This window comes from Hyperoodon ampullatus (genome assembly GCF_949752795.1).
Source record: "Hyperoodon ampullatus genome assembly, chromosome: 3".
Taxonomy (NCBI): Eukaryota; Metazoa; Chordata; class Mammalia; order Artiodactyla; family Ziphiidae; genus Hyperoodon; species Hyperoodon ampullatus.
In genome coordinates, this window is record NC_136916.1 from 138,820,500 (window position 1) to 138,838,306 (window position 17,807).

At 35.4% G+C, this 17,807-nt stretch overlaps 1 protein-coding gene across 1 annotated transcript in view; it reads left to right on the top strand.

Moving 5' to 3' along the window:
* The window catches only part of LRRC9 (leucine rich repeat containing 9), a gene marked incomplete at both ends in the record, with an annotated part of 95,737 nt that extends 78,165 nt beyond the window's left edge, over positions 1-17,572 (top strand). The window contains 6 exons of the mRNA XM_079700504.1: positions 3,761-3,978; positions 5,845-5,913; positions 10,234-10,374; positions 14,824-14,968; positions 16,612-16,780; positions 17,533-17,572. Of these exons, the coding sequence (XP_079556630.1) occupies positions 3,761-3,978; positions 5,845-5,913; positions 10,234-10,374; positions 14,824-14,968; positions 16,612-16,780; positions 17,533-17,572 (782 nt within the window). The remainder of the gene's footprint in view (positions 1-3,760; positions 3,979-5,844; positions 5,914-10,233; positions 10,375-14,823; positions 14,969-16,611; positions 16,781-17,532) is intronic.
* Positions 17,573-17,807: the final 235 nt, after the last annotated feature.

The following is a 17,807-nucleotide window of genomic DNA, read 5'->3' on the forward strand; positions in this document are numbered from 1 at the left end:
TGAGCATTCTAAAATGAAAAATAGCCAAAAATATGCTACTGTAGACATTATTCAGCACTTAAAGCTATTTCACGTGATTTTTATACCACTGGACTTTATTAAAAGTGACCGTCCAAATACATAATTTCATGAAAGTAATATATTAACACAACTGAGTCATTTTTCTCAGTCTGACTTGAACAGTCTTTTTTTCATTCTTAAGTAAGGCACTGGTAATGTTTCAAAGTCTGTGATTTAATTCTGTGAGCAATTTTATTGAAGGTCATGATGTTATCAATTTCTCTAAGGAATAAAACAAAATAAGGTAACTTTCTCATATTTCCTCAATTCTGAGACACCTACTTTTTATATTTTAACATGTCTTGAAATCAGGTTGTATCTTAATTGATGGCATAACATAGTTTATCTAGCCATGTTTTTTTCCTTTCTTAGTATACATAAAATATTGACATATCTTAACAATTGTTGGCGTCTTAAGTTCAATTAAATATGTTAAATTACAAAGAGAAGAACTCCAAGAAAGTGGGATCACATGTTCAGTAATATATTAGTTTGCTAGGACTGCAATAACAAAGTACCACAGCCTGGGTGGCTTAAACAAAAATTTATTTCCTCACAGTTCTGGAGGCCAGAAGTCCAAGATCAAGATATCAGCAGGGTTGGTCACTTCTGAGGGCCTCTCTTCTTGGCTTATAATTGTACTCTGTATCTTCACATGGCCTTCCCTCTGTGTCCTAATCTCCTCTTCACATAAGGACACCAGTGATATTGGATTAGTGATCACCCAATGACCTCATTTAACGTTAGTTACCTCTTTAAAGACCGAAATACAGCAATGTTCTGAGGGGCTAGGGGTTAAGACTTCCACATATTAATTGGGGGGGACACAATTCAGTCCAGTAACAAAGAGGATAAATAATGGATGAAAGATAGAATGGCACAGAAGCAGCATTGTAAAAGGTCTAGGGTAGGCCTGGTATTGCCACTTTTATGTCATCGAGCAAGACAGTTTCTCTGACCCTCAGTTTTCTGATCATTAAAAAAGGATAAAATTTTCCCTGTCCTATTTGAAGAATCTAATAGAAAACACACATAAAAGCATTGGGTCAACTCAAGGGTTCTCTTCTTATATAAGTTATCATTCATACGTATAAAACTATTGATTGCTACAGCTGAGAGAAATCATAGGTTATAATGAAAGGATTGAGGTTTTAATGAATGTAATAAATTCTTAATTTTTTAATGTAGTTGCAGGGCAAAAATATGTTGAGAAAGAAATAACAGCATAATTAAGGTATATTCTTCCAACCTAACATGACAACAAATTAGTTTATTTTAATAAATAATTAGATATACCTATTTGAATACCTATTAGAATAACCCAGTATACTCAGGAAGTGTATCTTTTTTTTTTTTTGCTTTTCTAACTACTTCCTGGTGCATTTTGGTCTTTTTTTAAAAGTTGTTTTTGTTTGTTTGTTTTTAAAATTAAATTATAGTTGATTTACAATGCTGTGTTAGTTCCTGGTGTACATCAAAGTGATTCAGTTATACATATATATATATAGTCTTTTTCATATTCTTTTCCATTATGACTTATTACAGGATACTGAATATAGTTCCCTGTGCTACACAGTAGGCTCTTGTTGCTTATCCATTCTATATATAATAGTTTGCATCTGCTAGTCCCAAACTCCAGTACATATTTCCCCCACCCCCTCTCCCTCTTGGCAACCACAGTCTGTTCTCTATGTCTGTGAGTCTGTTTCTGTTTTGTGGATGGGTTCATTTGTGTCATATTTTATTTTTTTTTATTTTTTTTTATTTTTTTTTTTTTGTGGTACGCGGGCCTCTCACTGTTGTGGCCCCTCCCATTGCGGAGCACAGGCTCCGGACGCACAGGCTCAGCGGCCATGGCTCACGGGCCCAGCCGCTCCGCGGCATGCGGGATCCTCCCAGACCGGGGCACGAACCCGCTTCCCCTGCATTGGCAGGCGGACTCTCAACCACTGCGCCACCAGGGAAGCCCTGTGTCATATTTTAGATTCCACATTTAAGTGATATCATATGGTATTTGTCTTTCTCTTTCTGACTTACTTCAGTTAGTATGATAATCTCTAGGTCCATCCGTGTAGCTGCAAATGGCATTATCTCATTCTTTTTTATGGCTGAGTAACATTCCATTGTATCTATGTACCATATCTTCTTTATCCATTCATCTGTTGATGGACATTTAGGTTGCTTCCATGTCTTGGATATTGTAAATAGTGCTGGAATGAACATTGGGGTGCATGCATCTTTTTGAATTATGGTTTTCTCCAGATATATGCCCAGGAGTGGGATTGCTGGATCATATGGCATCTCTATTTTTAGCTTTTTCAGGCACCTCCATATTGTTTTGCATAGTGGCTGCACCAATTTACATTCCCACCAACAGTGTAGGAGGGTTCCCTTTTCTCTGCAACCTTTCTAGCATCTATTATTTATAGACTTTTTTTTAACATCTTTATTGGAGTATAATTGCTTTACATTGTTGTGTTAGTTGCTGCTGTATAACAAAGTGAATCAGCTATATGTATACATATATCCCCATATCTCCTCCCTCTTGCGTCTCCCTCCCACCCTTCCTATCCACCCCCTAGGTGGTCACAAAGCACCGAGCTGATCTCCCTGTGCTATGCGGCTGCTTCCCACTAGCTATCTATTTTACAGTTGGTAGTGTATATATGTCCATACCACTCTCTCACTTCATCCCAGCTTACGCTTCCCCCTCCCCAAGTCGTTAAGTCCACTCTCTACGTCTGCATCTTTATTCCTGTCCTGCCCCTAGGTTCTTCAGAACCATTTTTTTTTAGATTCCATATATATGTGTGAGCATACTGTAATTGTTTTTCTCTTTCTGACTTACTTCACTCTGTATGAAAGATTCTAGGTCCATCCACCTCACTACAAATAACTCAATTTCGTTTCTTTTTATGTCTGAGTAATATTCCATTGTATATATGTGCCATATCTTCTTTATCCATTCATCTGATGGGAATGTAAATTGATACAGCCACTATGGAGAACAGTATGGAGGTTCCTTGAAAAACTAAAAATAGAACTACCATACGACCCAGCAATCCCACTACTGGGCATATACCCTGAGAAAACCATAACTCAAAAAGAGTCATGTACCACAATGTTCATTGCAGCACTATTTATAATAGCCAGGACACAGAAGCAACCTAAGTGTCTATAGGCTTTTTAATGATGGCCATTCTGACCAGTGTGAGGTGGTACCTCATTGTAGTTTTGATTTGCATTTCTCTAATAATTAGCAATGTTGAGCATCTTTTCATATGCTTCAGCCATCTGTATGTCTTCTTTGGAGAAATGTCTATTTAGGTCCTCTGCCCATTTTTTGATTGGGTTGTTTTTTTGTTATTGAGCTGTATGAGATAGGAAGCATATCTTCTGCAGCACTTCTATACATCTACTTTTATCAGTATCAACTATTTTAGCACTTAACTGTTGAACAGACAGATTGGGTCAATTCAGTACATTTTGTACATCATATCTTAAAGGAGAAATTTTGCCAAATATTATTTGATGATGATGGTACCTTCCTGTAAATTACATTTCTGTTTCTCCTTGGAAATATGTTCTTTTTAATACTTCACTTCTTAAAGAATCATTTGATAAAAAAATATTTAAATGAAGATAGATAACTTTTATTCAGTTTGGGCTCACTTGACATATCATGAGTTATCTTTTTCAGGTAATGAAATCAGTCACGTTGAAGGGCTTGACAACTTAGAAGTCCTTCAGGAATTGGTAGTGGACCATAACCGCATCAGAGCCTTTAATGATAGTGCCTTTGCCAAACCAAGCTCTCTGTTGGCACTTCACCTAGAGGAAAACAGACTACGAGAGCTGAGCAAATTACAACCTTTGGTAAAACTAGAGAAACTCTTCCTAGGATATAATAAAATCCAGGTAACATTATTTATGAGATTTACAAGACTTAACTCCTTTGAATATAAAGCTTCCAAGCACACCAATAAAAATTTTGCTAGTGTGTTATTTATCATTTATATGGGATGCAGAAATGCTCACCCTGCTGCTAGACTTAAAAACCCAACCAACCCACATGCATCTACCTGCAGATTCTCTAAGAGATATTTTTTGTTCCTGACTTCTCTTGGTCCAAGCTATTTGTGCATCTCAATCTCAGATGCCCTCTTCCCCTTTAAACTTAACATATGTACTTGGTCTACCTGACATTTGAATCAACTCCTGATAATGGACTTCGACTTGGCTTTAATAATCCATCTTTCCCCACTCAAGGCTTCCTAAGCTAGCATCCTGCATTTGTTTCACCTGCTCATAATTCAGCCAATTTCCATTAGGCCACTGCCCCAACTGAGCCTGCCCAAACTCTCTTCTGAGGTAGTATGCAGATAAGAGGGTTGAAGGTATTTCTCCTAACATTTCTCTCAGGGTTTTGCTGATGATCGGTTAGCACTCCTTTTACCAATTTTGATATTTCTGCCCATACCTCTAAGACAATCTTGAAGACAAACTGAACTGTATACTGCCCTGCAAGGGCAGGGACCAGTCTTTCTTGCCCACATTTGTATTAGTATATAGCAAAGCGTCTGGTACATAGTAGATACATGATCAATATTTGTTAGTGGCTCTTCTTGCTGGAGTTCAGGAAGTCTTTTCTGGAGTGATATAAAAGCCTGTTCAAGGCTACAAGGAAATCATGAGCAGTGCCCCTTTCTACACAGCAACTAGGAAATATATATAGAGAGAAAATTACATACAACTCACACATCAAGGGTCAAACAACATTCATCTGAGAAAAAGCCTGCCAAAACTGGCAATGGTTCTTCCAAAGCTTTATCCAGAAGAAATCTAAATTAGAATAATTGCTATCCTATAGGAAATCTTTCCAGTGATAGCAACTGAGCTAACACAAAGAATATGTCAAATCAACTTATATGAATCTGAGACCTTACCCAGTATCAAGCTTTACTAATAATTTCAAGGATACACAGGGTCTGGGGCATTCCTGTGGCTTCTCAAATTCCACTTCCAAGTGATCTAAAATAGGTCTAAAAATTTTTATAGTTACTAGATGAATTGGCTAAACCCACTAGTCATCCCAAATAAGAAGAGGAGCATATCAATAACTTTGTTTTATTACTATGAACTAGCAACGACCTGAAGCTGATCTTGTTGCCTAAATTTTGTCAGCAATAGCATTTTAGAAATAACTTTGCAAAAACTAAATATATTTGCAAACTTTCACCAATGTTAAATAGATAATAATAAATAATCCCATCCAGTATCAAAGGCAAGTCATTCAACTAGAGAAATAGTTTTTCAACTATATACATTACCATCAGACATATCAGTATTAAGTCCATTCAATATGACATGCTCCTTCATGGTTAAGATTGTGTTTGATATGCACCTTTGAAATTGTTTAGACTAGATTCACCTCCTTTTCTATACATCTAGGTCAATCCTCTTGGGAATTAACCAAATATAATCTGAGTTTTAGAATAGATCATAAGTCTTCTGAAAAAAATATGGTCTTTCTTCGTAAGGGCTGCTGTATGGCCTATTTCCCATGTTAGCATGTCATCTTTACCCAGTCATGTATTTGGAGTCAATAGTACACAGATCTGTCTTTAATCAACAATACAGAATATTGTCAATCAAGCTCACTTCAGAAGATTCAATCATGAACTCGTTGCAATCCAACATTTACATATAATTACTTCAAATCAGCATATATTTAAAGATGTTGGGTCTAACCAAATAATAACTTACTGCTTAATTTTTTAATAGGATATGGCAGAACTGGAAAAACTTGATGGTATCTCTTCCCTCAGAGAGCTTACAGTTTATGGCAATCCAGTGAGTGTGTTATTTTTCTAAATTATTAATTTATTTTAAATATAATTTATAGTTATATATAATTTATTTTTATATAATGTGAGAAAAGATTTAATTTTATCTGTTTCCATATGCATAAACAGTTATCCAAGCACAATTTATTGACTAGTGTCTTCTTCCAACTGATTACAAAATAAACTGTCATTGTCATATACAAGAGGGTCTACTTCTTGGTTCTACTTTGTATTCCTTGGCCTATTTGTCAATCCCTATAACATTACACTGTGTTAATCACTAAAGTTTTACATTAAGTCTTGATGTCGAGTAGAGTAAGCACCTCTAATTTTCCTTGTCTTCCACCTTCTCTTTTTTTTTCTTCACTGTCTTGGCTATCCTTGGCCCTTTACACTTCCTATGAGTTTCAGTAAACAGCTTCTCAAGTTATATGAGAATCTTGTTGATATTTTAATTGGAATTGCACTGAATTTATACATTAATTTTGGGAAAAATTTGCCACCTTTCCCATCAGAGTCTTTGAAGGGATCAAATAAGTAGCATCCTTACTCACCTAACATTTGAACGAATTGAGAAATATGACAGTGGCAGATAGAGAGCTGAGAATATTTTGCTTAGCTTAGTGAGAAAGCCAAAGGGGCCTGCTAACAGATGCCAAAAGTAAGTCATGATGACCCAGTAGCAGGAAATACTTCACTGAGGCCTTTCCACATGGGAGGAGAGCTTCTCCTGGAGGAGCAGAGGTATTCTCCCAGCAATAAGCTCCTTCTCAAGAAGAAAGACAGGAGCTAAACATACCCAGTTTAATCTTCCCAGATTGGGACTTCTCTGGTGGCACAGTGGTTAAGAATCCACCTGCCAATGCAGGGGACACAGGTTCGAGCCCTGGTCCAGGAAGATCCTACATGCCGCAGAGCAAGTAAGCCCATGCGCCACAACTACTGAAGCCCACGCACCTAGAGCCTGTGCTCCACAAGAGAAGCCACTGCAATGAGAAGCCCGCGCACCACAACGAAGGGTAGCCCCCGCTCGCCACAACTAGAGAAAGCCCGTGTGCAGCAGCAAAGACCCAATGCAGTCAAAAATAAATAAATAAAATAAATAAATTTATTTAAAAAAAATCTTCCCAGATTTATCAGTTAAGTCGCTCTACTTCCCCGAGTGAAGGAGTGAAGGGACTGAGAGAGCCAGTAGTGCCACATCATAGAGCTATTTCCACCAAGAAAGCAATACAATAAGCAGTCTCCCCTAATATTTATAGCATTCAGCCTTCTCTTTCACAAACACAAATATCCCTGTGTTTATTTTATGTCCTTCAATAAAGGTCTGTGATTTTCTCCTAAAGGTTTTAATCATCTTTGGTAAGATTTATTCTGTTGTTTTAATAGCTGTTTTAAACAATATCTTTTTATATTTTTCTAGTTGTTTGTTGCTAAAGTATAGAAATTCTGATTTTTGCATATTACTCTTTATCCAGGAAGCTTGCTGAACTCTCTTTTAAATTCTAATGGATTGTAAATTTTGTTGGATTTTCTCTGTAGACAATCATAGTATCTACAAATAATGACTCTTTCTTTCCAATCCTTATGGTTTTATTTCCTTTACTTCTGTCAGTATGCTGACTAGGACTTCTAGTACAGTGCTGAATAGACACACTGATAGTTACTGACCTCAAAAGAATGCTTCTAAATTGTCACTATTAAATATGTTTGCTGTAGGTTATGGGTAGATAACCTTCAACATTTTAAGGCAGTTCCTTTCTAATTCCAGTTTACTACTTGTTTTTATTAGGGATGGACACTGGATTTTAACTAATTGGTAATATAGTATTTCTCTTTAATCTGTTAATATGCAAATTACATTAATAGATTCTGGTGCTAAACCATCCTTAAATTCCTGGGATGAATACTACTTCATCATCTTTTATACTTTATTGGATTCAATTTGCTAAAATTTCATGTAGCATATCTCTATGGAAATAAGTAAAATTATTCTGTAATTTTACTTTATTATACTACTCAAGTTCATCAAGGCTGTTCTTGCCTCATAAAATTAATTGGGGAGTTCTCCCTCTTTTTCTAGTCTATGAATTAATTTATATAAAAGAAGACTTGTGTGTTCCTTGAAGGATAATTAGATCCTGTCTCTAAAACCATGTGAACTTAATATTTTTTGAAGTTAGATTTTAAACTACTTATTCAAACTCTTTAATTGATATATATTATCTAGCCATTTTCTATTAAACTGATAAGAACAGATACTACACTTGTTCTTAACAAAAAGGCAAGAAGGAATTTCTATTTATTCAAAAGTCAATATTGAGATCTTATATTTTTCAATAAAATTGTTCTTTTATCTAAATTTTAAATGTACTTCCATCATAATACTTTCATGAATTTTAAAAATCTCTACTATATCTGTGTTTTGTCACCTTTTTTATATCTAAATTTGTTGGCTTTTTTTGCTTTTTCTCTTTTATTCTTGATGAGTCTTACTAAAGGTTTGTCTATCATATTAATCTCTTCAAATAACCATATTTTGGTTTTATCAAGTGTAATTTTTCTTTTTTGTTCATTAATTTCTACCCTTTATCTTTAGTTTCTTGGAATTTACTTTTTAAAAATATTCTGGAGTAGAATGCCTAGCTCATTAATTTTTAATATTTCTTCTAAATGAATAAATTTTAGGTTACAAAATACTGCTTTAGCAACAGCCTAAAAGTTTTGATATGTCGTGTTTTTCCTGCTATTTCTTAGAATCTACTTTACAGGGACTTCCCTGGTGGTCCAGTGGTTAAGATTTTGCCCTCCAATGCAGCGGGTGTGGATTTGATCCCTGGTCAAGGAGCTAGGATCCCACATGCCTTGCAGCCAAAAAACCAAAACATGAAACAGAAGCAATATTATAACAAATTCAACAGACTTTTTAAAAAATGGTCCACATCAAAAAAAAAATCTTAGAATCTACTTTACAAAAGATTTCTTCTTTAATCTGTGAATTATTGAGGAGTATGTGTGTTAATTTCAAACCTATTAGGTATTTTTAGTTATCTTATTATTTATTTCTAGTGTTACTACATTTTAATCAGAAGAGACAGTCTATTTATACATTCTTTGGTTTTATGAAACTGGCTTTGTGGCCTTGAATGTGCTCATTTTTTTAGCTCAATTTACAGCTTAGAGATCTCTCTCCATTAATGTATATGTATCTACTACATTTTAAAAAAATAGTTTATTCCCTTCTGATGATAATCTTTCTTTCTTTCTTTTGTTATCACAAACAGTGTTGCATATTTCTTCTGTGTTGTCAGTACCCCAGATCATCCCTATATTCAGAGATTTGCTAGAAGATTTGCTAAAAGTCAAGGGACTTAGCATATAGCTATACTCATGGCTAAGATTTATTACTGTGATGTAATGAGGATACACAGCCAGGTGATGAAGGAAAAACACATGGGCAGAGTCTGGAGGAATCCATGTGCAGGCTTCCTTACTCTCTTTCCCTCACATGAGGGGATCACACAGCGTGCACTCTTCACACACCAACAAAAATGTAGCAACAAATGTGTTATATTTCTGCCCAGGAAATCCCATTAGACTTAATAGCATTCAAGGGTTTTTTTGGAAGCTGGTCATGTAGGTACCCTGTGCCAATCACATACCAAAATTCCAGACTCCCAGAAGGAAAGCAGGTTGAACATGAATCCTATTGTTTGTATAAGCAGTCCAGGCATAGTGAACTACCCTTATCAGTTAAGGAATGGTGGGAGAGCTTCCAAAATCCAAGTACCGAACACTTGTCAAGAGCTCCTTGCAAACAGATTCTTCTAAAGATAACAGCCTCAAGCCTACTATGTTAACACTTTCTACACACTTTCTTACGTACATATGTATTTTTACAGTAGGTTAATACTATGAAGTGATGGATCATACAGTTCAATAGATGTGTATTGAATTAAACTGCATAGTGCCTATGGGAAATTATCATACAAGTTTCAAACTAATTACTTATAATGAACTTTTATAATATAATCCTATTCATGAGTTGGGATTGCCTGTAGTTAATGAACAATATCATATACTCTAAAAAGAGACTAAATCTCCAAGTGGTAGCCTTGTTTAAAAAAAAAAAACAAAACTTCTCATCTTCATTTGGCATAACAGGGAATTGAGAAATCTTTCAAAAAGGGAGTTTGTATTTATATCATTTAATACTACAAATTAGCTGTTACCTGTCATCTCTGCTGTCTATGCTTCTCTATAAAGGTTAATCTTTGAAATAAAGAGTTTTTTTAAGGAATGAATTGTTATTTTTAACTTTATTCAGATTTGTAGAAAAATGCTACATCGCCACGTGCTTATATTTCGACTGCCTAACTTACAGATGTTAGACGGAATCCCTGTGAATTCAGACGATAGGGCAAAAGCTGAATTTCACTTCTCTGAACCACAAGCAAAAAAAAATTCGGTAAAATTCTATTATTTACACTTTTTCTTTTTAAATACATAAATTATTAGTAGATGAACATTCTGTCTTGAGTTTTTACTTAAATGTTTAAACCTGATGTATGATGTTTTTCTAGATAATTTTAGTATGTATTTGGTGATTACTGTCAAAAGCAGCTTGATCTGGTGAATAGAGCACATACACATAGAAGCTAGGAAAGCTCCTTATTCAAAAAACATACTTTGACATAAAGCAAATTATTTTAAACTGTGTGCCTCTTGCTCCATATGTCAGATAATGCTAGAAGGTAAGAAACTGTAACGTATCACTCTTATAAACAGTGACTAACAATAAAATTCTCTCCACTTAGGAGATAGAAAGGGAAGGAAGGAATAATGACCTCAAACTCTCTGGACTGTAGTTCATCTAACAAGGGAGGTGTGTGCCTCTTTTCTTGTATATTGGCAGAATAATTGGGCCTTTTGCCTATGAACCCTAGTAAGGTATCTGAGCATGACAGGGAAGAGGTTAGAGAGAGAAGCCACAAAAGCATATCATTTGGAAATTCTATCATTGACCACCAGGATTTTTCATAACTATCTTAAAAGACTAAATTTAACACAGAAAAGCCATGGTTTTTGAACAAAGAAGTAATACTATTAGAGCTGTGCCTTTGCAAGGTTTAAGGAAGAAGGAGCTGGAGGCAGAGAAACCAGCTAAGAGGCTTTTAGAATAATCCAAGAGAGAGATTATGAAGACCTGGACTAAGGTGGGGCAGTGAGAATATAAGTGAACCTCTACTGTCAGTGAAAGCCAGAGAGCAAGGGCATTAGTCAGTGAACTTTTATAATTTAAATTGAAGAGGAAAGAGATAAGACTACTGTAGATGCTTTCATTTATCTCACTGGCTTACCCAACACTCTCCACTCCCTTTGTAAAACAAACTAACGAGTTCCCAGAGCACATTGAACGTTTGATACTAGTAGGCTACTCTCTAAGCTCACTTTTGCCTTCAGCAATAGATTCAAATATTTATTGAGTCGGCTGTGTTTTTTCAAAAACTTGTAACTTTTATTTTAAATAAACAGATACACAAGTACAAATTTTAAATTATTATTTCTATGTTTCTATGAAAGCCAAATGGGATTCTCTGTAAAGTCTGGAAAAAGATCAATTACACAAATCACAAATAATTGATTACACATACACAAATAATATCAAATTAGGTTGGGAGGAAAAAACCCTGCAAAATAAGGAAGAAAATTATAAAAATTCAGACAAATATGTGGGAAAATTTCTTTAAATCTAGACAGTTTCTTGTGTTCAAATTTTCTCCACATCTGGTTGAAATCTTGCTACTTTAATGAAACCAAAACTGGAAATTGTAGGTAAAACCCTTAAGGGTCGGGGCTTCCCTGGTGGCGCAGTGGTTGAGAGTCCGCTTGCCGATGCAGGGGACACGGGTTCGTGCCCCGGTCTGGGAAGATCCCACATGCCGCGGAGCGGCTGGGCCCGTGAGCCATGGCCGCTGAGCCTGCGCGCGTCTGGAGCCTGTGCTCCACAGCGGGAGAGGCCACAACAGTGAGAGGCCTGCGTACCACACACACAAAAAAAAACAACCCTTAAGGGTGGATTTATCAATCAGATAAAATACCAGTCAATGGACTCTTTCTTAAAGAAAAGGCCTTGACCCTTCATCAAAAGATGTGTGGGCACATGTACTTTTATGTTTTAAAATTTTTTTTAAGAATTATAGATCTAATTCTTATTATTCCCTGACTTTTAAAAATTAACCAAGGGGATTCTATTATGGGTCAAAATAGCTATAGAGACCTGTGAAACTTAGAGCTGTACAATGTTAATAAAGATTATCTAGATTAGGCAGAGGAAATTGGTTCATTTATGGGTTATATATATATATATATATATTTTTTAGTTTCTGCTTTATAACAAAGTGAATCAGTCATACATATACATCTGTCCCCACATCCCTTCCCTCATGCATCTCCCTCCCTCCCACCCTCCCCATCCCACCCCTCCAGGCGGTCACAAAGCACCGAGCTGATCTCTATGGGTTATATTTACAAATGTTTTTCTAAAAACTATGCTTTGTGAAAAAACCTTAACTACTAATCTGTATAACTAAGAGACAGCACCATCTAATGTCATCTACCGAATTATTGTCACCGTCTCTAGTCTTTAAAAAGAGAATAATTAAAATTTAGTTCAATGATTTACACCTCCTTTCCCTTTCTCTTATATTCCATGTGCAAGTCACTTCTTGCTTCCAGAAGTGGAAAACTAAAGGAAACTTTAGTCTCTTATTGCTGTTGTAACAAATTACCTCAAATTTGGTGTCTTGAAACAACACAAATTTATTATCTTACAATTCTGGAGGTCGTAAGTCCAAAAAATCAGTCTTACAGAGCTAAAATCACAAGTATCGGCAGGGCTGCATACCTTCTGGAAGCTCTAGGAGAGAATTTGTTCTTTGCCTTTCAAACTTCTAGAGGCTATCTGCATTCCTTGGCTCATGGCCCTTTTCCAGCAATGGCATCACTTTGACCTCTGCTTCCATCATCACATCTTCTCTCACACTGACCCTCCCTGCCTCCCTCTTATAAGGACCCTTGTGATTGTATTGGGCCCACCTAGATAATCCAGGATATTCTCCCCATCTCAAAATCCTTAATTTAATTATGCCCGTAAAGTCCTTTTTTTTGCCACGTAAAGCATTCACAGGTTTTAGACATTAGGATGTGGACATCCTGTGGGGGCGGCATTATTCTGCCTATCATACCACATATGTGAGGCCTCCAGTGAGAGACCTATACAAGTTGTAACATTATATTTTATAAATTCTATTTTAAGGTAATGTTGGCTACATTTTAAAAATTCCATGTAACTTCATAAATACTCACTAAATTCCATATAAAGAAGTCACTTAGAGCAACTTTAAAGATCCCAATTTCCATATATTTTTTTAATTAGTTTCATATAGCAAAAAAAATACATAAACTCAAATTGTAGTCAGTGATGGATGATTATTTCACTAAAGGTTTTGCTTGTTGGCTATTCTTTTCTATTTCTCATATAGTGAACTCAGATTTTTCCCCTTCTATACTACCATGTTGTCTTCAGTGATTCTAGATACCTATTCTTGCCATTCAAATCAGTGCCGTACATAAGAATTTAATTATCTTTCCATTTACTCTATATGTAAATATTTTATTTAAAAATTGGGTTTTAAAGAATTCATCTATATATGGTTAGTAAAATAAAGGGGGTATTTGAAGTCTTTATTTCAGAGAAATCTATTTTAAGATGCAATAATAATTTTTATTTTCCTGGCTAGAAAAAAATTGAGCTATTCATTTAGCTGTTCAGAAGACACAAGAACAGAATACTTTCCAAGTTTTATCAGTTCAGTCTAATGTATTTTTCTTTGTTTTAGTTGCTGCTGTTCTTTCTTTTTAACAGCAAATAAAGAGGAAATAAATGAAATCTAAAGTTGTCCTTTAAACCAGAACATTTTGGTGTTCTGGTTTCAGAAGAAAATTTGACAATATTCTAGCTTAATGATGGGAAGAAACTCCCATGAAGGAATTAGGGAATTTGGGATCAGCTTTAGTAAAAGGCCTGATACCTTAGTGCTCATTACGAAGCTGCATTTTGGTTACATTTACTGAAATATGAGTGAAATGGGTAATTTTACACAAATGGCAAAAGCCTGTGTCTCTAAATAAATTGAATCATATATTCAGAATTCATATTTTTTAAAGTATAAACAAGGTCAGTCTTACTGAAGACAGAGCAGGCATAAATTTCCAGACCAAGAGTCTCCAGCCTAAAATACTTCTCTCCTCCATTTGCTGATTCCTGAAAACCTTTTAAAAGCCTCAACTAACATAATTCTCAACTAACATAAAATGTAAACACTGTTTAGAGAGTTAGCACACTCATTAAAAGTGATTGTTATAAGATGCTTTTCTTAGTCCTCATTTTATTTACTTGTTTGTTTTTGAAAAACTAATTAACTGCAAGACACCTGGTGAGGTAATGTGAGGAACACAAAGATGTAGAAGATACAACTCTTACCACCTAGAAATTCCTGTTCCGAAAAAAAGAAAAGATATCACAAAGGGGTAAAGGCTTAATTCTCATTTTCTTAATTCTACACTTACCTTGTTAAGACTCTTTGGAATGGGGAGGTGCCATCACCCTAGACTGTTGTAATGAGTACAATGCAGCCTGAAAAAAACAGAACATAAGGTTATGAGGGGGGTTAAGGGCCCAAAAATCTGTCTGTTTCACAGTTTTTGCCTCATGCAAACTCTGAGTTTAGGGAAGCATATAATTTCTGACCTAAAAAATTTTAAGGTGATTATCAGGTGGGGCTTGTGGTAAGGCTAAGGCGACTGATCTGAGTTTTAGAGATAAGGCGTTCTTAACTTTTCTTTTATTATGTAGTTTATTCCTGTTACCAACTCTCCTGTGGATGGTGGATCGTTTGGCCAAGTGAAAGCTCCTCCCATAAAGATAACAAATGTAATTCTGCCTGGTGGATTTAGCCATTACTTGGGATCTGACTTCACTTCAACTCCTGAAGTTGAAGGTATTTTGACAGTTTCTGAGTGAATGTAAAAAAACAAAAACACTTCATTTGAAACAAAATCTCACTTTGATTTCTAATACTACTTAAAATTGCATATTTTACATTTACATTTCCTAAAATTGAATGTTTGTTCAAGTTTCATGTGACCATTCTGAGTTCAAAGAATCTATAGTATGGTACGCGGGCCTCTCACTATTGTGGCCTCTCCCGTCGCGGAGCACAGGCTCCGGACGCGCAGGCTCAGCGGCCATGGCTCACAGGCCCAGCCGCTCCGCGGCATGTGGGATCTTCCCGGACCGGGGCACCAACCCGTGTCCCCTGCATCGGCAGGCAGACTCTCAACCACTGCGCCACCAGGGAAGCCCTATATAGTATTTTTTGGTTCTACTCAACTACTAATATGTTGTAACTACACATTTGCTTGCAATTTGAACTTTGTGATACTTGCACAATTGTTCTTGACATTTCTTTTCAAAGCTTTTATTACATTTTGTGTATTTCATAGCAAATGACTACTAAAACCTGTAGTACATCCTGCTAAAAGTAGAAATCAGAGGTTTAAAAATATTGGTAACAACAGACTCTTGGGGTTCAAAGGGTATCTTACAGAAAGAAGATCAAACTTCATCCTTCAAACCACAATATTATTTTATATATTCATGAAGCTATTAGTAGGGAAGTGTTTCAAGAGGTAGCTCTCTAAAGGAAGGGAGTATATTAAAAGGACAAGGCATGGAAATGTTTCATTCTATTATATACATTTTCATTCAGACTTAGATCATGCCTTTTCTCTAATTCCAGATCTTCACTGGCTACCATTTTGGTGAAATTGGGGGTAGCTACTCTTTCCCTGAGGGCTCACCTCTTCCATTCTTTTTAACATCCCACTTTGCCTCAGACTACTGTTAGACAATAAAACTGAACATCACAATAATAATAAAATGATCTAAAAGCCTACTAAGAATATGCAATTATTTTTAAAGGAAACTCAGTTAAAAGAAATCCAACATAATTTACTCTAAGATGTTATTTTTTGTTTAACTTATTTTTCATACTTCTACATACTTATGGCTTCAAGATTTTAATCATAGTGAGAAATTTAATGCTTTTGTCCAGTAGATAGAACTATCAGTAAAACTAGACATACCAAATTGTTATTAGCCTCCTTAATAGTACAGTGTCATCACTGTCATCTTCAGGAATGTCTTCAATATCTTTGGGGGAGGGCATTAGTTCAACCCTGGATTCATTTCCATAACTTTCTTCTCAGATATCTTTCTTTAAGATTCATTATGCAACTACTTTTTTAGGATTTTCTGGAAAAGTCCTATTTCTTTCCTATTTTCTGACTGTGTTGCCCCAATTTTTGTTTTGAGAAGTATGGTCATTTTATCGATACATTTATTATAGCACACAGCTCTGGATATTTATATTTTTAAAAATTACCAAGAAGGTATCAAATTGATCCACTAGCTCAGAAAAATTTAAGCAGCATTAAGTGCTAGAAATATAGTCCAATTTTTATTTTTATTTAAAATTTTTAATTCATGTTATGAAATATGTATAGCACACAGTCAACTAAAGGACAACCAAACCTTATTAATTATTAATGCTTTTCATTGTTTCATAATTCCTAATTTCAGACAAAAAAGACAAGAATGCAGGGATTCTAACAAGTAATCCTCGGAGCATCCATGCAGAAACAGCTTTTCGGCAACTCAGAGGGATAAATCTCTCTCCATCTCTTTTATCACATCAGAATATGGCATCTCCAAGGGCACAAATATACCAGAGCAACCAAGATGAGGGAAGGTAAAGCTATTCTGTGTTTTAATATCACTTGTCATCATTAAAAAAAAAAAAACTTCCCAAATTTGCTTGCCATCTATAGAAATAGGAAACTATTAATTGGGAACTACTATTATGGGAACTACTTTTAATTGTATTCTCTCCCAAGTCACTTCTAATCACTGAATATGCAAAGCAGTTCACTTATATTTTGAACAACAGATAAGTTCAACTCTGAAATCACAAAGGCTGAGAATTATGTAAATTCTTCAAGCTTCTTGTAATTCCCAGTTGCCCTTCCTCCAGTTTGGATCCTAGCCCTAGAGGCCAGCTGAAGGCCTAAGAACATGCTACTTCTCATTAAGAATTCACTCTGCTGCTCAACACCTGTCCACCCAGATTTCCAGTTAATGCCTGTCCTCTAGCTTCTTTGTAGCCAATCTTGGGAGCATGTATTAGAGTGACCTAGCAGCAGATCTAGCTTAAGCCTGGTTCTTGCTGTACTGACTTCCCTGCTATAATCAGTCGTGTCCCACTGAGAATATATTTAGTGAGTGTAATATATTGATACCATATTTTGATATCAATGGTTTATCCTCATGATAACCTGATTTATAGATAGCCAAAAATAGGATATTATTCTCTCTTGTGTTGTCTTTTTGAAATTGTACACATATGAAAGACAAAAATTATTTACTGCAGAATTACCTTAAGTGAGCTGATCCATTAAGAAATTGTCACCATTACTTGACTCATAAATATTTTGTTTCTGACAGAATTCCTGGCAGACACCTTCCAAGATCAAATCGAATGTAACTGCCTAAAGAGAAATGAATATATACCAAGAAACCTATTTCTGTTTAGTAGTTGTGCAAAAACTAGCAGACAGTGTTGGTAATAAAAAATATAAGATAATCACGTTACTTATGTTACTGAAGCACTTCAGTTCCATATGAAGATAATCTCTATCACCCTTGGTGAATTTTATTTAATATAATCTTTCTTAAACTTTCTTTATGGTTATCTTAATTATTCATTTGATTTTCTATGT